The 27,130-nt window shown below is 32.7% G+C and overlaps 1 protein-coding gene across 2 annotated transcripts in view; it reads right to left on the bottom strand.

Annotated features, from left to right (window-relative positions):
• Positions 1–24,949, bottom strand: part of LOC123534911 (uncharacterized) — a 37,841-nt gene extending 12,892 nt beyond the window's left edge. For both annotated transcript variants that reach the window (XM_053550170.1, XM_053550171.1), the window contains exons 1-6: positions 24,810–24,949; positions 15,306–15,448; positions 6,419–6,505; positions 4,725–5,288; positions 3,404–3,482; positions 990–1,109 (exon numbers count right to left, since the gene is read on the bottom strand). In XM_053550170.1, coding sequence (XP_053406145.1) covers positions 990–1,109; positions 3,404–3,482; positions 4,725–4,861 — 336 coding nt within the window. In that variant the 5' untranslated portion in view covers positions 4,862–5,288; positions 6,419–6,505; positions 15,306–15,448; positions 24,810–24,949. The remainder of the gene's footprint in view (positions 1–989; positions 1,110–3,403; positions 3,483–4,724; positions 5,289–6,418; positions 6,506–15,305; positions 15,449–24,809) is intronic.
• Positions 24,950–27,130: the final 2,181 nt, after the last annotated feature.

Here is a 27,130-nt window from a genome sequence, read left to right as displayed (position 1 = left end):
AGAAAAATTAATGTCTTTCAACTCCACTGCACACATCTTCATGGTCTAGTTGGGGTCCCTGCTGTGCTAATTGCCCTCTAATCAGTTACTGTTACATAATCGCTGATAAGCAGCAGATAAGATGGAAGTTGTATATTGGATTTGGGGGGGGGGGGGGGGGGGGACACTTATATAGTAGTGAATCTAGGCCTTTAACGGAAGCACACATCTTTAAGTGAAAAATGCAAAATGTGCCAGTTTTCATAGAGTCATTTCGCAACTGTAGCAAACTTTTAAGAATTAATGATCCAGTTAATGATCCATTTTTCAGTCGTAGAACTTATCAGAAATTTCTGAGAAACAGAAATCACAACTACGTTTGGTTGAAGCAAAACGAAGAATTTTAGATAAACTATACGTTTTTATTATAGACCTATATAAATCATGTCAGAAATACAGCTTGCATTTCACAATATAAACAGGCAGAAAAAAAATCCGTATTGTATCTTTTGTATTGTATGTTTCCGGACTACTTTCATTTACACAGTTCTTTAAATAGATACAATAGCGCAAACAAAAACTTCGATCATTTCTATTTTATCATCGACGAACATTTGTGAATTCGTTGGATAGCAAAACAACAAACAAAAATGTGGAAGTACATGTATGTAATAAAAAGGTCATTACAACAGTAGCTACATCTGGGATTTTGTATTCTGTTCTCGTGGATTTTGCAGGGACGAATAATACTCAGAGCCTGCGTGCCTCGTGAGATCCGAACTGGCAAAACCCACTCTAGTCAAATACACCATCCCAGATCGAACTACTATTACAATAACCATATTACACTTCCAGTCAGGTTAAGAAAATATTTAAAGGTACGTTTAAAAACGGACAGATGACATCAACTAAAGGACATTAAAAAGCATAGAAGACAAATGAAGGGCGTCATCTGTAAAGCAGAAATTTATACATCATAGGCCTAAATAAGAGTCATATGAGATACATACATTATAAGGTGGGAATGTAATATTCTCAATGGCAACAGTCAAATCCAGCGGAAACGTCACATTATTTGTTGTGTTGAAAGTAACTGCAAGTCTCTTTAGTGAAGAATAGTACAAGGCTACCTGAAAACAAAATTCATATTAAGCTTAAGGAGAAGTCTTGAAGAAGACTAGAAAATGCCAAAAACCGCAAACCGAGAACATTTACTGTACTGATGATACTTACAGATCCATTACCTTAATTTGTTTTATATGCAATTATCCTACTCTTTGTCAGCAAGAAAAGAGATATACTGGTATGAAGGTAAGAAAATCTTGATTACGTAAGAGGGATAAAAATACATACAAATGTTCGGTCTGAAATACAGTCTTTATTTCACTTATGAATACAAAACCCTGTAGTCAACTCCCATTTGATACGGAAAATTATTCTATGGCCGAACTACTCGTTTTAGCTGCTAACTTCTACGCTTCAAAAAGTTCAACGTTTCATACGAGTTTTCAGCTTAATTTGTCTGAAGTTATAGTCAATAATGGTTGATATTACAATACAAATATGTGTATGTGTATATGATAAAAGGATCATAAAAACGGTACCTTGATCTGCAATAATAAATTGAGCTGTGCCATGAGAAAACCAACATAATGGGTTTGCGACCAGCATGGATCCAGACCAGCCTGCGCATCCGCGCATTCTGGTCAGGATCCATGCTTTCGCTAACAGTTTCTCCAATTCCAGTAGGCTTTAAAAGCGAACGGCATGGATCCTGACCAGACTGCGCGGATGCGCAGGCTGGTCTGGATCCATGTTGGTCGCAAACCCACTATGTTGGTTTTCTCATGGCACGGCTTAATTCAGCTCTCGTGGATTTTGCGAGACCGGATCACACTTGGCGCAAGCGCCGTATAGAATCTGGGTCTGGCAAAATCCACCGGAACCAAATTCAACATTGCATATAAATGTACGTTATAATAATCCTATATTATATATGTATAAAACAGTATTTGGAGGAATGAATGAGAAAGAAGTTTGAGTCCTTCTTTATTTCTATGAACTTAGACCTCTTTTTCCATTCACACCACAATTTTAATCTATTACTAACAAATGTTTAGTGATGCCTAACAACAAATACATGCCAAAACTTTACAAACGTGTATTTTGTAGAAGTGTTTTAGATATAAATTCTGTGTTGTTTTTTTTTTTCAATTCATAAGGAACCCCTTTTATACCTTAGTTTGATGTCACTAAATGAATGCATGATTTCAGGGTTGTTATATTTCTGGTCCTTTGGGATCATAGAGTCAATTCAACATATGTATAATAGAGTTCCATTTAAACCGGGGCTAGGGGGCGTGAGAGGTGTTGCACATTTCATTCCTCTAATGAACAGACTCAATTGAACCGGGTGTGCTATTATTCTTCTTGGTCACATTATTTGCTTCCAAATGATGTTTTTGCAGATTTTATTATCATATTATGTCGGCGTTGTAAAAGTAAACACATGTTGTTGTTTTTTTACTGTAATAAGACCTATCTTTACGGCAATTTCATCTGGTTGGATAAGTTTATCCTATGTCTTGCTTAAAAAGGGTATTCAGGAAGTTGTTTAGTTTATTTGGAGATCCTCGCATTTTAAAGAAATACAGAACTTGCATTAACGTATAGGTTAAGGACGTATGCTAGAATTTGGTGCGGAAATTTTCCTAATAACAGAATTTCTTCAAACTTTGGATATTGAAGGACAATCATCTAAGAAACAAAAAAATGCAAAAAAAAAAAAAAAATCATAGGTCACCGGATTCGAAAAAGAGTTATCTGCCCTTGAAAACGGCATTTCCCCCAAAAATGACGTTTTCAAGGGCAGATTACTCTTTTTCGATACCGGTGACCTATGATTTTAATTGCATATTTTTGTTTCTTAGATGATTGTCCTTCAATATCCAAAGTTTAAAGAAATTCTGTTATTGGGAAAATTTTCGCCCATCTCATATACAGGGAATTCTAGCATACGCCTTTAATATGTGTCTGCCCTATCTTATACAAACTAAGTTTTTTATCGCTATATATTTATCAACTGCATTTTCCAATAATAGTTTGTATGTTTTCGTAGTGAAATCTAAAATAATAAAAAGCTTATACGTATCCATGCCCGAACCAGTATATAATATTATTAAATCAATTTAGGCTAGGTTTTCGACGAATTTAGGTCCTAAATCTAAACATGCATTTTGCTATTAAAGTAGGTTTAACAACTGAATACGATTTAAGTCTAAGCAAATCACTGGCCGAGAAACCTTCAAAATGACGTCTTTCTAAACAAAAAAAGACGTTATAGTGCTGTTCATCTGCTGTAAATAAAAATATATAAGTTTTACACATTTTTAAAACTAATTTAACCAGATTTAAATGTCCTTACTCGATTCATTGCGAGTGCGAAGAAAAATTCTACTTCGTCTTTCGCAGCCTGCACGTCAGCATCAGAAAAGTTTACAAATCTATAAAAATATACAATAAAATACAGTCCAAATGCCAATGTCAAAGGTCTAGTTTATGTATAATTCAAAATCATCATTCTAACGAGAAAGGCATATTAAATATTGGACATAAAAAGTGCCTCTTGCTTCTAGAGATATATTTCTTTCATTGTGCAGAGCTAGGGATTTTCCAGAATGACAACTACATGTAGCTTTGACAATGTCCATAATTTTGCATAATTGATCAACCACTGTCTGACATGTAGTTTGGTTATTGGACCAGCTCCTAGAATATGTTATATATCTTTTTCTTAATTGTTATTTTTAAAGTTATAAATATATTAACCAGTCTATATGAGTTCCAGTATCATATAAGACAATATTACAATCAGTTCTGTAGAATAAACTAGTGTTTGTCACTCTTTCATAAAGTTTAAATAGAAACAAATATCACAAATAACATTCTGAAACATATTTTCATTATCAGTCTAATAGCTAGTCTAAAGCATTGAAGTGTATTTCTCAGTACTAATGTTTTGTTGGCGTTTAAACGTTTCATTTCTTTGTAGTGATACAAGCTGTATGCCGAAAAAAATGTTTTAACCCACAAAAAATCTAATGACTATTGTTTGGAAACCAAACTATAGACCGCTCACAGAGTTCACATTTACCATTGTTTGTTGATGTTTCAACAAGCCATACTGTTGCAAAATGTACTATAAATGCATGTGGCGGTGATATGGTGTTTTCCAACGTCAGTGAACCGCAATACACTTATGCATATTGAGAGCTTGTGTAAAAGTATAATCTATTTGTACATGAACTCTTATATATAAAGTGCCGGTCAAAAGCGTATGCTATATGACCGGTCTATATACAACAAATGTCAATGTCAAGACCTGAAAAAAGTCACTACAAAAACGCATGTCTAGTATCATGTAATAAAACATTATGTACATATAGTATAATTGTATCCTTCGGACCTATAAAATAGTATATAATTTTTGAAAAACTTACCGGCTAATAGTAAGAACTATTGTCCGACTATCGACTATTGACCAACAGGCTATTTAGTTATTGTTTTATTACATCAAAATTCTGACAGGAATTAGTGCTTTTTTCTAATTAGCTCAGAATACACGTGCCAAATTAGACCGGTAATATAGCACAAGCTACATAGCGGCGATTTATAAAGGAGTTTTGTAAAAAATTTGACTATTGATCGTCCAGTCATGTAGATAATACCAAACATATACTACTTACATTTTCATAAAGCTAGAATCTACCATGAACCTGAGTTTTATAACTCCAGTACTATTCTGTATATCGACAATGTTGGGAACCAGTATCGTCCGTTTGCGAGGTTTTCTGCCTCTGCCTTTTTTAGTCCCTTTTTTCATTCGTTGGAGAGCTTAAAATATTCATTCTCATGATAATTTAAAGTACACGAACGACAATAGCATTTAAGTCAATTATTGTCAATACTTGATTTTGTACTATTTTTCTCTGTTTATTTACTTTCTTACTTTATAGTTACATATATATGTAGATATTAACGCCGACGTTTTGCCCATGCTAGTTTTGGAATACCGATTAGGTGTGGTAATATACATTTTTTTCTGACTAGAAGAAAAAAAAATCCTTGTTTTACGCTTTTTTCATCTATTTTTGCACGGGTTTGTTTGACTCAGTAATGTCTGAAAGTACACAAAACATACATAGTATATGTTTGTCCATAAACATCATTTTATCCTCATCATTTTCTACTGTGATGGCCTTATTATGTTTTATATAACTGTATCCGTTTTCCATTTGCTCCAAACAACGCTGAAAATTAAAAAAAAGATTGAAATCTACAAAATAAAACACAGAGTCCGATTAGCTTATATTACAATACATCGTTGAACGCTATAGAGAACGCTCGACGAATTTTTGCCTAATTTTCTTTTTAGTGGCTAATTTTTGAAATATGTACAAGGAATTTAAAGCACAAAATTTAATATGATCAAGCTCTTTTTTTCTAGAAGCTCGTCCAAGAAACATTTCTGCTAGTTGAATTGTTAGCGTTATAGAGGACGCTCGAATTGTTTCCCAATTTTCTATTTCATGGCAAAGTTTTAAAATGTGTACAAAGACTTAAAGCAAAAATGATCATGGTGGCCTTTATCGCTCATTTCATTTCCAGAGCTCTTTTTCCTACCAGTTTGTCCCAGAAATATTTTGCTAGTTAACACTCCATGCTTCCTTTGATAAACATTTCAGGCTGTGGCTTGCATCTTAGCAGACTCACCAGCCTTACTCAAACCCAAAAGGCAGAAGCATCTTCATAAAATTATGTTTGGTTTCTGCTTTCCTTGACCACGGAAACCCATGTTTCATTAGATCATATATTTCAAGTTGTATAGGTTTTAAGCAGTAATTGGTCAAAAAAGTGCTTCCTGGTTTTAGAAAAAAGTCCTAATAATAGATCCCAATTTTCCCTTTTTCGGATTTTGGGGTTTAAATCAGGGGGCCAAAAAGGGGTTTTTTATGTGGAAGTTTTTTTTACATAAAATGGACATTTTTTTGCTAATACGCTGTTTTTGATTTTTTTTTCTTGAAAAAAGAAAGTAGGGTTTTTATTTTTGCGGACCGCTTTTGAAAATGCAGAAATGGGGTTCCCGATTAGTTTACCGATTTCACGTACTTTCAAACCCCTTTTTTTTCGTTTTCTTTAAAACAAAGTATGGATACTTGTGGGGAAAAAGGGGCTACCCCGAAGTGAAATGTAAACTTTACAAAATTAGTTTGGTTCTGCTCCTTGACCACGGAAAACCCCAAGTACATTTGATCATTTATTTCAAGTTGTATAGCTTTTGTTTGGAATTACATTGGTTCCTGTCCCTGCTTAAAGTTTATTAAATGAAAATATTTACACTTGTGAACTTTTCATTGCATTATGAGTTAAAAATACTTACACTTGTGCAATCCTGGTTTGTCAGTTCATTAATGCATTCTTCTAAGCAACCCACAGTTTCATCAGATGAGGAGAAGTATCCCACATCCTGGTAAGATAATTATGATACAACTTTTTGATAATTTTAAAGGGGCATTATCCAAATGTTATCATATTACTACAAAATGCCATGTCTTTAGCCTATAAAATGAAAAAGAAAATGAAAAGGAAAGAAGATTGGAATACAGACGATTCAGTTTAAATACTGGCAGATGACGGTATAACAAAGTCGGCGGAAAAATAATTTATGACCCACAATGGCGTTATTTACATTATTTCTTTATATCTGGAAGTTGTTTCGATAAATAGTTCCACAACTATCAACGGCCATTTTTTATATCCTAATACTAACTTTTTTCATGTTGTGTAATTTTTTTATAGTCTTCATAAAGAAAGACTCAAAATTCTTTTTGCCTAAAGCATTTCTCTAATTTCTATACAATGAGAGATCTCTTTATATTTCAAATTTAACACTATATATTACCAAAACTAACAAAAACAAATGTTTGTTACTGTCTCATAAGAGACATCGATAAAAGGATTCTAACCTATTATAAAAAAAGGGTGAGGCCCAAGTAAGGAGCCCTAGGGTACGCTTTCATTAAGGTATCCGATCCATATATAGATAACATCTCGATGCCTGGTGACCCCATGCATAAGAGTTGTGTATGAACAAGAAGTAATAGATAAGATGACGATTGTGATATGCACAAATAACTACTGTTATGCTTTTTGACTGCGAAATCTGACACTGAAATAACTGAATTTCTGTTTAAGTATCATTGAATGCTATAAAGTAAATAAATAAAAATTCTGTAAGATCTTTTTGTCATGTAGTATATATTTTCTTTTCTTAGTAGACAATACAGTTTCAAATGATATTAAAATTATATGAGTATACAAGGCATCAATATTTGAAATATTTTAATAGTGCAAATATATACTTGCGTATTTGTGGACTGGATACCTTAATTATTTTCTTATCAAAAATATCAAACCCGTCTTAGACATTTTACTTCCTACAGTCGAGATATAGCTAGAAATTCATTTCATGTTATTACAAGTAATTCATATTATTTCTCATCTTATTGTATGAAGCAATTTGCTTTGTATTGATACGGACTTCGCGTAAAGGATAAAATGTACCCAAACAAAACCATAGAGCCATGCATCGCAAAAAAAAAACACAACAAAAAGAAGCTGTAACGGAAAAAAAATGTAGACGGGTTGCTTCAAAAATCCAACACTAGGTACATTATAAATATATGCAAAATACAGAAAACTTGGGGTGGGGTAGTAAGAGGTAAATAAAAGGGTCGGATGTAGGGGGAAGGTGGAGCAAGGATGACTATTCAACAGGGAAAGCCACGTTCCTTAAACGCAGTATTCCTACAAGAATTCCGTTTGTAAAGAAATCAAGTAAACTATTTTAAATATGTCTGAAAACGATTTTTACCCAAGTTACTCGAAATTTCAGCACTCGTACATTAATTAATTGTTGCAATTATATCAAAAAGAAATTTGCACATCTCTTTGAAAATGGTGAGATTTCAAAGGCGCTACATTGTCCAGAAGGGTGATCCCTAAATTCAAGAATCAAACAGTAAATTGACAATTTTTTTTTAGAATATTGTACTTATTTTTAATGCTGTGCAATTTTCATATAAAACAACTCTTTCTTTCTGTGATTTTGTGATGTTCAAATTTCAAAACGTCAAATATCCATCAAACCCTTAAAGTTCATGCTGTGCCATTTCGAATTTTATCTCTTAAGTTTTATCTTACAACTGACCCAGGCTATCGATACATATTCAGTAAAAATATATATTTGTTTCAAACTTCATACTTTAAAATATTCGTTTTACCTAGAACTATGTTCAATTTGGTGGATAAATTTGTATTTGATATAATATTATGATGTTGCCATCAGTGCTGAAATGAATGAAAATTATACTTTTGCGTAATTTTATTCTATTGAAATTTTGATATGTTAATATTGATAGATCAAGCTAACTTTCCCTTTAATTTAGGAAATGTACTTTCAGTAATGCTCAAACCATTTGCGAAATAGCAAATGGTGGGTTAGCTTTTAGATTTGGTATAGTTGTATATAGTTAAATGAGTTTCCGTTAACATTCGATGACTTCCTGGTAACAAGGTTCGAAAAAAAGTACGTTTGTTTTTCATCAACTGTTACATTAAATCATTTAGTAAACTAGTGATTTTTTACTTTTTAATTACTTGTTCAGACTGTTAATGTAGCCTCTGAATCGTCAAAAAAAAAAAAAACGACTTATTCATTGACAAGCGAATCGTTTTGTTTTCGAGAGCAAGAGCATTTGCATTTTGAAGAGCATTTGTTGACTAGTATTTTTGTAAGGATAATACACGATTTATTGTGTATAATTAACATCTGCAGAAGCCAGCGGGATTGTTTGTGACCGAGACCACATAGAAATCATAACACGAGGATTAAATGTATTGTTTTCATATGTGATGCCTTTTCAATTCCGGTACATTCTTTAATTACCATTCTGTTGTTCATTGAAACAGTAACGTGTTTTAAATATCCATAACCATGGCCAAGAAATCAACAACATTACCAAAAGCACATACTGAAGATTTTTAAACGATTTTTAGGCTGGCGATTTATTCGCCAGACTATTATAACCATAAATCGAGATTCCACTAAGACCAACATGTGCTGAGACTGACAACAGAAAATATAACTTCATGCGCAATTCAAATAGTTTGCCACTTTTATCAATTTTACTATAGTGTAGTATCAAGATTTTTAGACTTACCTGTTTCAATAAATCTATTTGCTCAAACATGTTATAATAATGTTTTAGTTTTCTAACGGTAAAACTTGAAAGATAACATTAGAATATATTACATAATGATGGTAGATTAATTCGCCCCCTATGAATGAAATGTCAGTATGAATGGAACTTTATTTATAACTCAACACTGCTTTGTTACAGATTATGACCCCGGTCTATAAACAGCTTATCAAACAAACGCTGGATTCCGAGAAACGAATGTCGATGTGAGTTATAATGCGCATAAATCGACGACCTGGCATAACATGGAAAATAATAGATATAAAATATCAATTAAAATGAACTTATAAAGTGATTTGAGTTATGTCAGGTCTTATATTTAGGACTTAAGTTTTAAGAATCAATTCTTCCAAATCAGTTGCTATAGGTTCTATGGGACGAAATCGCTGCGTGGAATAGCCACAGTAACGTGAGAAGAAACAAATAACTACGACTTGTATACCGAAACAGCGTACATATGATATTTTGCTACAGAAATAATGTTTACATTTACAATAGAAAGTATCATATTATTTGATTTAACGGTAGTTTGTTTGTTTGATTGTTTGGGCTATTTTTATACTAAGTTCGTTTTAGAAACATTCTGACGAATGCTGAAAGATATATTGTTAAAAGTGTATTATTTCAAATTTGTTTAAGGGTTGGGGCGTAGATGTAAGCGATTTTTGTTTAAACACACGTTTTCAACTGTATCTCAGATTATATTAAGATAATTGACCGTAATGGTAATGTTTAACAGTTTAACAATTGCATCAACTTGATACAGTCTTGAAGTTAACATTGTTTCGCTCTGTGTTGCATTTTTAAACAACTTTTACCGTGTCGTTTTGTTTTTTCGTTGTTTTTTTTTTAACTTTGTATGTTTTTTTTTCCAGCTCAAACAGAGACAAATTCCAAAGTGATAACCATTGCACAAAACGATGGAAGAGAATTCATTTTACCAACTATTTTGCTGAAAGAAACCACAAAGTATTGCGTTACAATTATAAAACACAAAACAAAACTGTTGATAACAATTTTTCTGGGGAGCCTCAAGTGAAAGGATGTAATCGGACAGAAATTAAGCTCCACCACTTAATCAAAGCCTTAAAATGTCTGATGGTTGCGGGTTTTTGGTAGATTTATTTTTTCTGTTTAAATGCCAGTCTATGAATATACATGAATGAGAAACAAATACAAATTTAATGTGCCTCATATCTAAGATGAACTCTGCCTGACCTAACTTGTGATTTAACCATGGGCTGGAATACCTTATCATTGATATATCTTATAATTATAATCTTAATGGTCAGTGTGAGTGGATACAGGTTGAATAAGAACTGCTTGTTCATTGATAATTCATCCGCATTGTTCATGAATGGGACTATTTGTGAAGCACATGAACATCCTTTGGATGTGATTCGGAATAAAAAAAGATGCTATATAATTGTCAGATATACACTTGTAACTTTGGTAGCGGGATAAATCCGCAACCAAAAACTATGAATTTGCTCTCTGCATTTAGAAAGAACCATACGGAAAAAGTAAAACCTACCTATATTTCTTCCAAACTTTGTAAACTAAAGAATAAATGCAAGATGACGAACTTTTACAAAATGTAACTAAGTATATTCAAAAATGTCTTAACCTTCAGAGGTTCAATTCATTTTAAACAGCAAGAGATGGCTAATCAAATGAAAACTTTCCGCTTTTGTCAACAAATCAATGATAATAAGTCTTGACAAAAACAGTTTATCTTACGAGATAGAAGAAACATAATGAAAAAAGTTCGGTCCTGGTGGGGCTTGAGTCGACGACCTCCTGAAAAATTAGTTAAAGTAGTCTTATGATAGGAACTGGATTCTCTTCAAAAAAGGAGGTACACTATTACGGGTCCGTCAGTTTTCCTAACTATTGTATTTGGGAAGGAACAGGACTAGACCATAATCAGTAAGAGCCCGATTTGTAGCGGGGTTCGGGCCAAACATTTCCCTCATACCGACAAGAAAATCTCGAAAATCGCCCCATCTGATCAGTGTTCATACATGATGGAGAGAGGTAGGGGGTGGGATTTGCATATCAGCATTTCACGGTCGAAAAACTAGGATTAACAATAGATAAACTTGGTTTTTCAAATGTAAAACCAGGTTTTGTCGAATACTTACCTATATTTTCAAGCGAAAACATAAGATAACGGGCGTTAACCATAGTTTACGCTCATTTACCCAGGTTTACGCTCGATAAACTAGGTTTTTCCATTGAACATATTCTAAGTTAACCAGGGTTCACAAGCGTAAACAATATATTACGAACGTCAAGATATTTTAACGATCGTGAATATAGGTTTACGACCGTAAACATAGGTTCACGCTCTTAAACATAGGATAACGACCGAAAATCATAGTTTAGTTCGAGAAACCATGTTTATCGGACGTAAACCTACATTCACGTTTATATACTATGGTTTACGCTCGTAAACCCAAGTTCACGGTCGTAAACATAGGTTTACGTCTGTAAACAATGGTTCTCGGCAATCCAATTATCCAGTTATTACGTTCTTGGTCGAAAAACTAGGATTATCGAATACTAACATATAGTTTCGAGCGTAAACATAGAATAACTGCGGTAAACCATAGTTTACGCTCTTGAACCCATGTTTACGTTCGATAAACTATAGAACTTTAACTTGGGTTTACGAATGTGAACCTACGTTTACGAGCGTGAACTATGATTTACGAATGTGAACCTACGTTTACGAGCGTGAACTATGATTTACGACGTTATCCTATGTTTTCGCTCGAAAGAATATGTTAACATGTCTTTACGTTCGAAAAACCTAGTTTATCCATCGTTAATCCTAGTATTTCGACCGCGAACTTGGGTTCACGTAATTACTGGACAATTTCCATACATGTTACGTCCGTAAACTATGGTTCACGATCATAAACTAAGGGTCACGGTCGAAAACAGGGGTTCGCGTTCGTAAACTATGGTTCATGTTCGTAAATATAGGTTCACGGCCGTAAACACATGTTCACGCCCGAAATTCATAGTTGATTTTTTAATCCTAATATATCGACCGTAAACCATGGTTAACGATTGATAAACTACGTTTCTTAAATGTACTACGATTTTCGGTCGTTATCCTATGTTTGCGGTCGTTATCTTATGTTTACGCTCGTGAACACCGGTTCACACTTGTAAACCATAGTTTACGAACGTGAACCTATGTTTACGACCGTGAACTTGTGTTTACAAGCATGAACCTATGTTTACGAGTGTGAACTAGGGTTTACGGCATTATCCTATGTTTTCGCTCAAAAAGATAGGTTAGTATTCAAAAACCTGGTTTTACGTTCGAAAAACTTGGTTTATCGATCGTTAATCCTGTTTTTCGACCGTGAACCTGGGTTCACGTAATTACTGGACAATTGGTGTGCCATAAACGTTGACTGTCAAAATATGGAAAATCGTTATCAAAAGTTCAAAGTGTAAAATGAGAATTATGTGCCGTTTGTCTCACTAATAATGTTATCCCCAATGAAGCAAACACAATGTATTTTTTGTCCATCTAGAGTTTGTAATATCCTTATGTTATCCTAGAAATCCATAATATCTAAAATTTTGCAAACATCTTTCCCGCACAGTTTTCATCCAGTGTTTTGTGGTAGCCAGCCTTTCTGTACTTTCAGTAATTTGATTTATATCTCGTTATTACAAACATGAAATTACCAATGTTTGTTCATGTAACTTCAAAATTTGATAAACAGGAGCACAAATTCAAGAATAATAACTTTACATTCGAGTTATTGTAAGTACGGATACATCTGGAATACGAATGAGTACGAACGTAGTGTTAAGCTTTCACTCTGTTTATATAAATTCTTCCAGAAATTAGATAAGTTACACGCGATTCTTAAACATTCACGGTTAACTACAAAAACTGAAACGTAAAAGCGGAGTAAACAAGGGAAAAAGCGAGTACGAAAATTGTTTGGGGCAGTGCATTTGGCGTTGGTAACTGATACATCAAAACATTCTATGGTTTAGATTGCATGTTTTATGTTACAAAAAGAGGTTATTTTGAAAGAAACAAGACGCAGATACCAGATGTCAATCTGCGGAGAAATACATGTACGTCCCTGGGAAAGCGTTTTAAAAATTAAAATCATGTATAAACAGCACGTGAACTGCCTTGTTTACACACGATTTTTCTCCCGTTAATACATGGGCGGATCCAGTAAAAAAAGCAGTTTTTCTGCAAGAATATCAGTTTTTGATATTCACGTGGGTTCGGCAAATCACTAAAAATTTGCAAGCTTTTCGTATTTCTGAGTACATGGAGTAGTACCAAGGCCGCCTCTTTCTCTTGGCCGAATAGTTACAACAAGGGTTAATAAATATGGTTTTGCAAAATCTAAAGGGGTATCCGTGAATGTCTTGGTGACTCATTAATAACTGTTAAATGTCAGTTTTAAGAAATTGTCACTGATTAATTCAAAGATGTCTTTTATAAATCCATATTTGTCGTTTAAAAGGGGCTGTAAGGCTGATAACTAAGTTTAATTAAATATATGGAAGTATGTTGAAATGATCACTTATTGTCTAACCGCTATATTATATATCTGAATTTAATTACTGCAAACAAGATGAAAATTCAATAGGATACAATAACGTCCGCGAATGAGGAAATATTCTTGTAGCTTCAGTTATTGCAGTTCTCGTTTTTTTCAACAATAGAATATTTTAAGTATTCGATGTGTCATTTAACTGGTCTACGACAATGTCTCGTAGCAAGATTAAATTATTAGATATTTCTATCATCTTATCGAAACAAATTAATACTGATGCGATCCCATATCTCAACGGATTAATGTTGAGGTCGATACAGATCAATTTAAGTCTTTTTTTTTATTTTATCCTTTTCAATTATCAGTGAGCTATAATCAGCGAGCGACATAGTTGTGCGTAAAACAGGATAAAATTTGTATTTGCGCTTTGTTCTTTATAATACATATTTATATAAATAACGTTACTTGACTAGAATTTCATAATATTATGCTGCAAATCATGAAAAGAATGGAACCTAATAATATGTCATGTATGCCTTTATTTAAGATTAAAATTTGTTTTCTTATAGAAGCATAAAATAGAAAAATATTTGTTTTTAGTAAATATGAAATATATCTCATCTGAAAACAAGGTAATTGTCGCATTTCTAGTCGTGTTACGCGTTCGATAATTTATAAGAATTTACGTCACTTTTCGTTTGCATATATTTCTTATTCGCTCAAAGCAAATAAATGTACCTTTTGTTTAAAGCTAAATCGATTCTGGTATTTATTTCAATCTGATACTCATTCGGAGTGAATCGTTGACGTTACATAGATCATAAGACATCCCGTATGTTAGAACAGGACGATAAGGATGTTGATGATGACGACTCTGACAACGATGATGATAAACATGATGTTGATGATGATGGTGATAATGATGATTATAGAAATTACGATAATGTTGATTTTCCTTGCTAATTACGATATGTTGAGTATAATCTACGTAGTCAATAAGCTTTTGGTTAAATGTTCGCCGATTAGCACAAAGTAAAATTTACAAGTCCTCTGCTACCAGGAAGCTTTAAGCGGAAGAAGTGTTTGTTCTTTTTAGCTTAATATGGGTTAAAGTTAGGCTGGATAACTTTCCCTTTTGAAACCTTATATGGTTTTATATCTTATGTTTCTTCTATTTCTGTTTTTATGCTTTCTGCCGCACAATACCAAACTGACAAACGATTTTCCAGTTTAAGAGTCTATAAATATTTCCACTTTAAAATGACTTTAAAAAATATGTTGAACTACTCATCAGAGCAATCTTTATCCAGTAATTAAACATATTACCAATGGGTTGTGTGACGGCCTTTACCTGACTCTAAAAGAGCCTATAAATATTGATCAATAAAACTTTGTAAACAGTAATTGTAGAACAAATCAACTGGGCAAATCTTTTGCCAGTAATAACATATATTACCAGTTTTTTGCGTGATAGCCTTTTATTAATTCTCCGTAAATGGCGTTTCTTTAGTTTGAGCCACCGTTTCTTGTTTCCAATTTGAAGATCGACCATTCTTTCATTTCTCGAACGACGTGACAATTTAGCATGCCCAGGTCGCTCTGAAAGAAAAACAGATGATTATTACATTAAGAAAACTTCAGCCTGGGTTTCGCAGCAGTCATGAGCCTGAGACATATTCGCTAAAATCCAACACCGCACTTAATGTGAGATGATATTGACAAAGTGCTATTTAATGACATTGTGAATTGTCTCGTTCAAGGACGACAAAAACAATATGGTCTCAATTTGCAGTTGAGTTCACAAATGACTTTATTGTAGTTCTTAACATTTATTAAAGCAAACAGCCATTTGAATGTTATTTTTACAGACAACCTGGGATAAAAGATGAATCTAGGCATACCAAAACTAGAACATCTCGTATTTATGCAGATAATCAATTTTTCTATCTTTAAATCAATAAGAATTGATTTATTAGCTACACATTTAAAAAAGAATTGATTTATAAACAAAATTGTCGGAATGTTAATGCCATGGAATAGGATCTCTTTTTATGACAAACTTAGCACAATATCATATTCATATAATTATCTTATCATTTCGTAGACAACAGGTAATTTAACAGCCGTAAGACATTCCATTAAAATCTAATTAAAACAGTATCACAGATCACAGCTGAATGTTAAATCAAATGCACCAACAATAGAAAATATTCAGTATATTCCTTTGATATTTCTGCCCTCCATATTCAATAAGAGTTACATTTCCTTGATCACTAAATTTTCTTTTAATACGAAAATATTCAATGCTCATAACTCTACGCTTCTAATAAAATATTGTCAATAGATCGGTTGTTTTTAGAAATATATGGACATTTGCCTTCATTTCAAGGCATTTTAACTTCATACCTATGATTGATTTTTTTTTATATATAGGTACTTTCTCTACCGTTATGGCGTCAAACATGACATCAGTTATTCACATGTCTCACAAGTTAATTATTTCTCGAACAAATTAAGTCCAGCATTAGTTTTATGAACATTTTAGAATGAATAAATCGTGGTTTATCTTCTGTTTAACACTGTTCATCGTAATTCTACTGATCTACATCTGAACTTTGAACTGTTGTTACTTTGAAGATATAAAATACGCAAAAATACGCAAAGGCATTGACTGTTTCATAAGTCTAACCTGTACAATGATAAACGAACGATAGCAATGTAACAATATCATGATGAAGATTATATTTTTTTGAAGTTTCATCTCTCTTCAAGGCAAGCTGAATTGAGGAACTAAAATGATCAAAAGTGATTACACACAAATGTAACATGGATACCATTTATTGAAATAGAGCATATCGCATGAGTACCTTTTTTTCAATGAGTTTAATAAAATACCTATATGTAATATTCTTTTTATCGCAAGTTATTTTATTTCTGCTTTAAAGACCAAGTCCATCTTCAATACTTCAATCAACGTCAAGGATATAATATAATTGCACAGTCAAGTGTAATACCAAAGTGATAAAGTTGCTATTGTGTTTACGGCATAAAAGTAGATAAACCCAGCCGATCTTTCAAAACAACATTCTGTTTAAATGTCATTTCCCATTTTACATGGGATTTGTTCTCAATTCTCTTAACACATATGACATCGCAAATACATGCACTAAACTAAGATTAATAGTTTATTTTTAATTTTACGACAGAAATATAGTGGTTATTTACTGCCTACCGTCGGAGCGGTATTGTTAAAAAGTACTTTATTTCTCAAACGATTAACTCATTACCATTCTGTAAAAGCGATATTTTTTCATATTTGACAGCGCGATTTTCATCCTAAAAAGTTTCCTTTAAGAATGCATGTTGCAATAACACCAACAGCAGTTATAACATAATGATAAATTATGTGCTGTTAAAGTAATGTCTATTGCTTTCGCTAAATACGCAATTAATCCAACTTTATCATTATGTTTTTACAAACAAAATTTCAAGCTGATTATTATATAATTAAAAACAAGCTGTAGTAAACAAAATCAAATTTATTTAGTAAATGCATTAAATACATTGTGTTTTATGCGGTTCATGAAAACCTGGAATTAACATTGACATTCGTTTATATTGTAAACATGAACTACTAAAAGATTGTTATTACATGATTCCTTATCTTATATAAATCGTGAGGTACTGGACCCGTTTATAAAGAGTATTCAATTCCTACCATAAACCTAATTTGAATGCAATTTTCAGTTTGGGCGTAGGTTTAAGCCCCACTGGGACCAAACATTTTTTCAATATTTTCCTTTTTTTCTAGTAAGTGTTTACTTCTTTCAAAACTTATTATTGATTTATTGTACAAAAGTGAATTTAACTCTGAATCAGGAGGGGTAGAGTTAGACATCTTTAAAATACTGAGTTACATGCGGTAAAAGTTCTCTATTTTGCCTTCATTCTTTAGATTACATATTGTGAAAGAAATGCAAGTAGGTTTTACTTCTGCCCCAAGGTTACTTTTGAATGAAGTGAGCAAAATTTAAAACAGATCCACATGTGTTTTATAATTGTTTAACAATAGTTTGATGTTTCTTTTATCAAACTTAATGCTGTAATGAATTCTCTGCAAATGTTTTAGATAGTAGCCATCACATTGAAATTTGTCTCTACTTAAGCTAGAGGAAATTCCGTAAATTATACAAAATTTACAAAAGAAAGGCACGGTGAAAATTGTTTAAAAATTGCATTACAGTGTGAAACATGGTCAACTTTAAGAATATACCAAGCAAATGCCATTTTTAAACATTACTATTAGTGGTCCAATACCTTAAATATCATTGTGGATAGATCTCAAAACATTTCTATCCGGTTATTATGCAAAATATGGCACGTGCTTAATGATTTGCAAAAAAAAAATGTGAAGAAGATATTAAGGATAAATGCCACAGTTGCTTTTATGTATGTAGTGCAAAAATTTTCCTACGAGCAGAATTTCTTTAAACTTTGTGTGTTGTCTGAGAATCAAGTTTGAAACGGAAATATATATGAAAATTCATAGGTACCCACGCTTGATCTTGAATTATCTGTCCTTGAAAATAGATTTTTTTTGAGTATTTTCCGACTTTCAAGGGCAGATAATTCATGACCAAGGCTGGGTTCCCATGGTTTGATTAATTTCATGTTTCTGTTTTTGATTTGATTTTCTGTCAATAAAAAAAAGTTTAAAGAAGAAATTCTTTCTGAAAGAAACTTTTTGCCCCATGACAATATAGAGACTGTTGCAAATGTCCTTAACTATGAACATGATAAAATGATTCCAGTCCTGGTCTTTCCCAAGGACCAAATTTCTATAAACTATGTATACTGACTGCAAATTAAATCTGAAACAGAAATAAAAATTAAAGTGCACAGTTCTCTTGCCCTGATCTTGAATTATCTGCTCTTGAAAATTGAATTTTTAGCATTTTCTGATTTTTAAGGCAGATTATTCAAGATAAAGCCTGGGTACCTCAGATATGTAATACATATTTCTGTTTTAAACTCAATTCTCAGTCGGTTTCACAAAGTTTAAAGAAATTCTGCCCGTAGTAAAATTTTTGCCCTATATACATATAGGCAACTGTTAACTTTAATTAAATGAACAGTCACAAAATGGCATATCTATAGAAACAATAAAATATGTGGAGATTGCTCAACAAATGCAGTTGTATATTTTTTGAAATAACAGAAATGATAACCTTATTCGCTTCTATAGATCGCTATATTAAATCTGTTTAAGTCACATTTCATTATTTTTCTCATTTCCCGCATATTCTGTGGAAAGGAAAAAAGCCGAAAATTATACATTATTTGAAAGAATTTTTGTGCTATTGTCCTCTTTAAGACAAAGACAGTTCATTGAAATGTGTCTCTGTATTAAACTAAAAACGGGTCAGATAGAGCTAATAAAAATTAAATTGCATATAAAGGCACTACTGGAAGCACATACCATTAAACATAGTTTTAAACCCTGTAAAATATCCATTAAAATAGGAAAACTGTTAATCAACCCCATTAATTCTTGCATCACTTTATTTAACAGGTTTCACAATATTAATGGGTTACATGATAAAATACCAATAAAACATCAATTTTTGACCATGAATCATGCCGTAAAAAATTAGATCGTAGCTAAAAAAGTTAATGGCTTTGAAAATATAGTGAAATTCTGCATATTTTGAATTTAACAGGATTATTCATGGCCCTTTGGCCCTTTGATTTAATGCCCATTAAATGTTCAGGTTATGACGATTTCATTTAAGAGTAAATTTAATGGTTGTCCCTTAACAGCAATGTGATGCCCATTAAATCCTACATTCTGCAAAATGTAAGTCGTATATTTTCAGATGTACAAAAATATTATTTTTTGTTTTTGGTTTGCACTCGTCCCATTGAATGCTTATAATTCCATTCCCATATTGTTCTAAAACGGACTTTAATCACAATAAATACATACTACGCACACATCGTCTGTAATATATCATGATGTTATATTTAGTTGCATTAAAGTTATTTCCCCTGGATGTAGTTACGCCAATTTTTTCAAATGTTTGCCAAATTGTGTTCCTACAAAAAATCGGATTTATTTCTGAATCAGTGAAAGTCGGATAATAACATATTAATTTATTTGATAACATCAACCTACATTATTTTGGAAAAGGGTAAATATGTATTGATGCAAGTCACTTTCTCTGTTTTTTGTTTTTCCTGTCAGAATAATCAGCATTTGTATAAGAAAGCGGGTGGGTAAGGAATTTACATTATAGAATGTGTTCAGACCAGTTTAGATTTTCAATTTTTTCCAATCCATGAGTAGCAACTAAAGTTTATGGAAAAGTGAGCAGTACACATAATTTCGAAGATTTACAGTCTGACTTAAAATTCATTTGAGGCATGGGCAGATCGATGACTTCTTCGTTTCAATGAATCAAAGAGTGTCGTACGCTTGATTGGGGGAGCTACTTTTGATGTGCATGCACCTGAGCACAAGGTACTGAAGGAGAGCTAAACTGTGATCGCCCATTGTGCGCTGACATTGTCATCAACAGTTGCATTTTGAACACACCTGACGCCTAATGTCTGTACCAATAAAAACTTTGTCAGAATGTTTGTCAATATAGAAATGTTGAATAGTTAAAACTACCCACATGGTCACTTGATCTGTTACACCGGTACCTGTAAACCCATCTCAGTTCAACACAATACAATACAATACAATATCCATTTATTTTCTCATTTCATATGAACATATGACAGAATGAGGATACAATATGACAGTTGTTTGTACGAGGCTGTTACATGTGCTTTCATTAATAAATAATGAGAGAAAAAAGAAGAATAAAATATTCTTCTAGCATTTTACAAAACAGTAAATATGTAAAGACACAATAACGTGTGTAGTAATACGTAGTTTAAATCAATACGGCAAATATCAACATGAAGTTGATTATCTTAAGATGTCTAATTCTGATGGCAAATTTTCATGGCCCTTAATTTAATTTTCCATTAAAAGATTACGAAGTGATTAAAATTGAATCTGAAATATTTAATGAGACCATTAATCAATTTTTAATAATTAAAGGCCATTAACAGAGCATTAAAATTTTAATGGCCGCATTAGTATTTAGTAATTAATGTGGATTTAAAGGGTGCTATTTAAATGGCACATTAATTTCATGCCAACTAAACTTTTTCATGGAGTTTTAAGGAGCCAATTAACTTATTCTAATGGTTAATTTTAAGCAGTTTTTCATGGCCATTAAAGTCATTTTAACAAGGTATATTTTACCAGGGTTTTAATATACTTATTTCATGACTTTTTATATATGGCATTAAAACTATGGTCATGCAAATCCTGTTAAATGGTAAGAAGTAATGGGTAAATTTTAATGGTGACCTGCTGAAACTCTATTAATACGTTGGAAAAAATTAAGGCCAATTTCATGACTCTTTTAATGGCATTTGTATCAAGTAGTGAGGTTTAGTGCAAATAAGATTTTTTTTAACATTTATGATGATAAGAGCTCATTTTAGAAAGGTTTTTCTTTAAGAAATCGTTTTCATACAGTTTGATAAAGTTTGTGTTGCACGTATCTCAAAAAGTGTTTACCAAGGATTATGAAACATTACAAAAATATTATTCAGCACATGGAGTTGTGCAACTGGGGCTTTGTATTCAGCCAGACCATATTTGTGGCCCTGACTTAGTCAAAATATCTCATAAAAATGCATAAGAGTTTGTTTCGCACATACTTTTAAAAACATATTTGACCTAGGGTCATGAAAATAACAGGAATATTATTCAGCGTGTAAAATTGTGCACCTTGGGTTTTGTTGTGGATTTATGTCGGTCAGACCAGAGTTATAGCCATCGATAAAGTCATAAATATGCATATGGGGAAATTTCTGTCACATTTATCTTTATCTCTCTGATTAATTAATATTTTTGACACAGACTCAAGCTATTGTGCAATATCTTCATTTAGAGTCATAACACATTAGAAGATTATCATATAGAATTTGGAGTTGTGCACTAGGTGTTCCGTTTGGGATTTCACTCAGCTAGGCCAGAGTTATGGTCCATGACTTAGTGAAAAATATATGTAAAAGTTTTTGTTGCATATATCTTAAAACAGTTCACTTATACCGTGTTCAGACTACGTTTTTAATCCTATATTAACTTGGGTTTATTTTTTAAATTCGTTTGCGTCCACACTATATGTGTTGTAAAACGTGAATTATGTAACGGTCAAGTGGGTTTGTAATAAAGCATTAAAACTACCTCGGGAGGTGGTTTTAATACTATATTAAAAAGTAATACTATATTATTTTACAAGTGGGAACGCAAAGGTGAGTTATAACTGGTTTTACAATCCCAAATCCATAGATCTTAACCTTTGGCGGAAGAATACCATGTGTTTCTCTTTTATATCAAACAATTGTTGCTATGGCTGGCAAAAGTAATTGGAGTATTGATGAAACAAAAACATTAAATTGCGATATGGAGTCATGCTGATGCTCAAAATGGACTATAAATGGAATGAACAGAAATGTTTAGATGAACACAGAAGTTTAAACATTGATGCCTCCTTCCTGTTTCTGTTAGCCACCTTCTTTGTAACCTTTCTTGCTTATTGCAAAATATTTATTAATTTCCAACATTGCATGTTTATATTTAAACCACATTTCTTTGCCTAGTGTGGACGCAGACTTGATTATATTTTGATGGGTTTCAAATGTCAAATACCAATTATAGCCAATTAGTGTCTGATAAAAAAATAAAACCGATCTGCTAGTGTGAACACGGTATAAGAGTCATGAAACTGTGTACGGTTACAATCCATCTAGTGTCAGTTTGAAAAAAATGAGCTTCTTATCACGTAATCTCGAGATTTTTTATCTGTTTTACAAGAAAATCACCCGAATCAAGTAATTATGAGATCTTTTCTCGTTATGAAAACTTCCTTCCTCGTTTTAGCAAGAAATGATATCGCTATTAAAATAAATGATAGCGTTATTACAAGAAAGTCGTATCGTTATGATGCGGTCTATAAGGTAATTTTTCTCGTATGTCCGTGCGTTGAGGTACGGTGCGGATGGGACTTGTCTGTGGGGGGGCGGACACGGATAAGTACGGAGAGCAGTACGTCTTAGTATGGGAAAAATGGTGAGAAACGGCAAAAATAAAAAACAGGACGCAAATAAGTACGTTTAACTGCGCCTGGCAACTTGCCCAGCGCGTGGACGAGTCAGCGTTGAACTACGCTGAACTACGCTTAAGTACGGTCAACCTCAGATAACTACGTTCAGCTACGGATCAATACGGCAAGGTACGTTTCAGTGCGGATAACTACGTTTTAGTACGTTTAACTACGGATGAATAAGTTTCAACCGAGTTGGACTAAAGTCACGCTAAAATGACTACGGATCGCTCAAACTTTTGTGCATGTTCAAAAGTTGGAGAAACTTGCAAGTTTGGGATAAGTCTTGAATACGTTTTGACCAAGTGTTGGTACGGATTGATACGGATTACTACTTTGAGGTACGGCTCAGGTACGGATCGATACGGATTACTACGTTTTTATCCGTGGCTCGATGTAGCTTTTCGCGCCGTTTGTGTGACTTGGGTATTAGGGAATTTGTTATCGTTCTTTTTATGTACTTTGTAGTAGAAAGTTGAAATTTCACATTTGATAAGATTTCAATAAATGCCTGTTATGGCAAAATCTTTGACCAGTTTTACACGCAAACTGCATGAGAAAGACAGGTCTGCAGCATTTGAAAAATAAAGGAAAATTATATTTTTTGGGCATTAAGTGCTTGCATATTTTCAGCTGTTTTCGGCCGAAAATGCCATATCAGGTGTACTTCTGCGGTACTTTTCTAGGGCAATTTAGGGATATACAAAGAGTATTTGACATTTTTCTAACAACTGAAGGTTTAAACTTATTTTCTGTAACTAATTTTGGCCTAGTCTTTGATTGTAATTTTTCTGATAAATTTGGGGCCGATTTTGGCTAGTCATGCGTTCACCTTTAGACGTTTTGTCTATAAAACGTTGCACGTTATATTTCGAGTTTCTTTATTTCAAATGTTCATGCACTCTCAACGCACATGGTTGTTACTAAACATATCCAATGTATTTTTATAATTTTCTATAAAAATGAAATTACCCTCTTCAATATCAAAGAAGTTCAAAATCTTAGTTACAAAGTACTGTATATTAAATTAATACAATATCTAGTTTTATATTTATATTCAAGAGTTATCAGGATATTACAATATTCTCTTTTAAAACTAGATGTTACAGTAATTTTACCTTCCAATTCTTATGAATTTTAGTTTAATATATAATTGTCAATGCAAATCTAATAACATATATAGTTCTGAGATTCCAATCATTTTCGTATGCAAAACATGCAAGATCACGAATCGCAGAATTTTCGCAATTTCGCACTTCGCCCTCGTACATTCGCACTTCGTATATCGCATTCGCATATTTAACAGTTATATCAAAGACAATTAATAGATCTAATTTTACTTAATAATTTCAATTCCAGTATTGTTTTGCATCTTATTCTAAAGGCATATACACACCTAGAAAGATATATTTAGTTGACTTGAATATCCTTTCAAATCAGTCCATGATGTAATTGTTAAGATATGAAAATTTAGAAAGATGTTTTAATGGCAATTAAATTTCCTTTCATGTCAATTTATGATATGCATGCTGTTTAAAAGACACAAAAATCTAAAAGGACAACATTAGATTACAAATGAGTTTGTTTTCTTGCCTGTTGTTACATAACACATATATCCCCATGCGATCTGCTTTATAATACACTTTGACCAATTAAAAATGTTCCCATTAAATGTGTAGCCACACTCTGGTTGATAAGACATGGCAATCGAAAATGCTAAAATAGCTTACCTTTTTTCTTCCGCCGACCTTCTGCACAATCTAGCATTGACAATATTACAAGCAGACAAAATAATTTAAAAAGGAGTGTACGTGCCATATTTCCGTCGAACTCAAAATGAACTGTTACTGAGAAAATTATGTTGATTATAACAGCGAGTGCTGACGTACGTAAACTTAATTGATAGTACAAAGTTTGTTATGCATTACATCAATCATCGAGGTCTTTGTCCTTATTAGGTATAACTGGGCTATATTTAAGTTCTTTTTTTGTAAGTAATTATTTAGATTTCATAATTTATTATTTAATTATTTGTTTGCGTTCTGAACGAAATTCATCATGATAGAACATTCGTTTATTTAAAAAGTGATTTTACATGCTCGATAAACATGACATCTACTAGTAGACCTTTAGTTATACGTAGTTTTTGAGCTCTTTCCTTGTACATTGGGATAATTTTATTGTAATTACTTATCATAAGATTTGGATGACTTCTGTAAAATTATTGCGCTTCGACCGCACTCCTTGAACTTATGTAACCAATAGGGCACTCGGTACTGATGCAAACACTAGGAAGCTATTTTTAGAATTGTTACAGTTGAATGCATTCAATGGCACCAATTAATTACTTCACTGACTGGGTATTATTTCGTTAACCAAACCATGTCTTATCTGACGTAATATTTTAATGGTTATCTAGAATAAGCTTTTCATTACGATATATATCGTAAAAACGATAATGTGGTTAGTGTCTGCTTTGCAACTGCCAAGACACATTAACGCAGTTATATATTAATTAGCCATCTAGGCAAGATTGGCATTACTAGTTATTTAGTAATACATGGATTTGTTGAGTAAGGACCAAAGTATTTGAGATATATGGTAACGCAAATATCTAGTTACTTAAATAACTTAGGGGTGTCACAAATCTTACATAGAAAGCTGGTATGCAATAACCTCCAGTGTAACACGTGGATCAACTGGATGCATATTATACACCACTACGGGACCGTACGGCTCCAGTTCAAAATGTTCTAGCAGATAACTAATTAGGTCTTAGTTATTTTATTTAAGACTTTAAGTTTTCCTAATTACTACTTAGTGTTTTATTTAAGACTTGCAAATATCATAATTTGGACTAAATATATTATTTAAGACTTCAAAATATCTCCAAATTAGGACTACTAATCAGGAGATTTGAAGTCTTAAGTAAATTGCTTCATATCTATCGGGACGGGTTTATTTTTATGCGACATTTGTCAAACCTCCTTACATAACTGTGAAGTCCTTATTTATTAAATGACGCCGATAACCTAATGTATCAAATATATTCAATGGAATTTTATTATAACGACGAACACGAATAACAGAAACAAGAAAACTAAGGATGTATGATACTTGACTGAAAATATGGGCATATCCTATTGCATCCAATACGCTTGTGCATGTATGGGCAACTTATCTTACATAGGCATAATTTCGATAATTGCCATTCTATAAAACGGGAAGTTAGCAAAATTGTCGACAACTGATTTATGTAAAATAACTCAATGCGGCAGAATGATTTTGAAAACTTCGAAATTTCTTATATTTATGATAGTAACTTGCCGAATATGCCGCAGTACACTAGAATGTAGTCCATACCGTTATTTCTGTTCAGAAATAAAATGATACAAATTATGAATTTAGAGATGAGATGCAATACATTACACTTCACAATAATTACATAAAAGTAATTAACAACATTTATTAATAGTTATTGCTTCATATCTATCATCGTTAAAGCATTTTAGGGAAAACTTCATTTTGTAAATGGTGACAGAGTACTAGTATTCATTAACCCTTATCATGCTGACTATGATTTATTCTGCCTTTGCGACCAGTGTAGATCATAATCAGCCTGCACATCCGTGCAGTCTGATCATTATATGCACTGTTCGCCATTCAGTCAGTATATTTTTGGTATGCAGCCTTTTTAACAGTTAATGGTAACAAGTACAAGTTTATTATAGAAATTCTGGGTAAGGGTTAAGAAAAATAGTTAAATAGTTCATAAAGAAGCTGAATGTGGATAGTTGTTTAAGCTGAAAGAGCGTATTGTTGTTTTTTTTCTTGAACAAATGTGCACCTTGAACGCAGTTAAACAACCAGCTGTCAATATATTTTATGGAACGCCGAAAACGAGGTGTTTTCGTTAGACTAGTATCTTCTCAAGATCCTGTTATGTCTTGTTAACTACTGTGTTATCATGTTGACTTTCAATGCTGTCACATCTAACGTACGTCAAAAAGGACGTCACTCTGACAAGATAGCATATACACTGGACATGTTT

This window comes from Mercenaria mercenaria, chromosome 1 (genome assembly GCF_021730395.1).
Source record: "Mercenaria mercenaria strain notata chromosome 1, MADL_Memer_1, whole genome shotgun sequence".
NCBI classification, from domain to species: Eukaryota; Metazoa; Mollusca; class Bivalvia; order Venerida; family Veneridae; genus Mercenaria; species Mercenaria mercenaria.
Note: the sequence above shows the minus strand (reverse complement) of the source record. Positions and strands in the feature narration are given on the sequence as shown.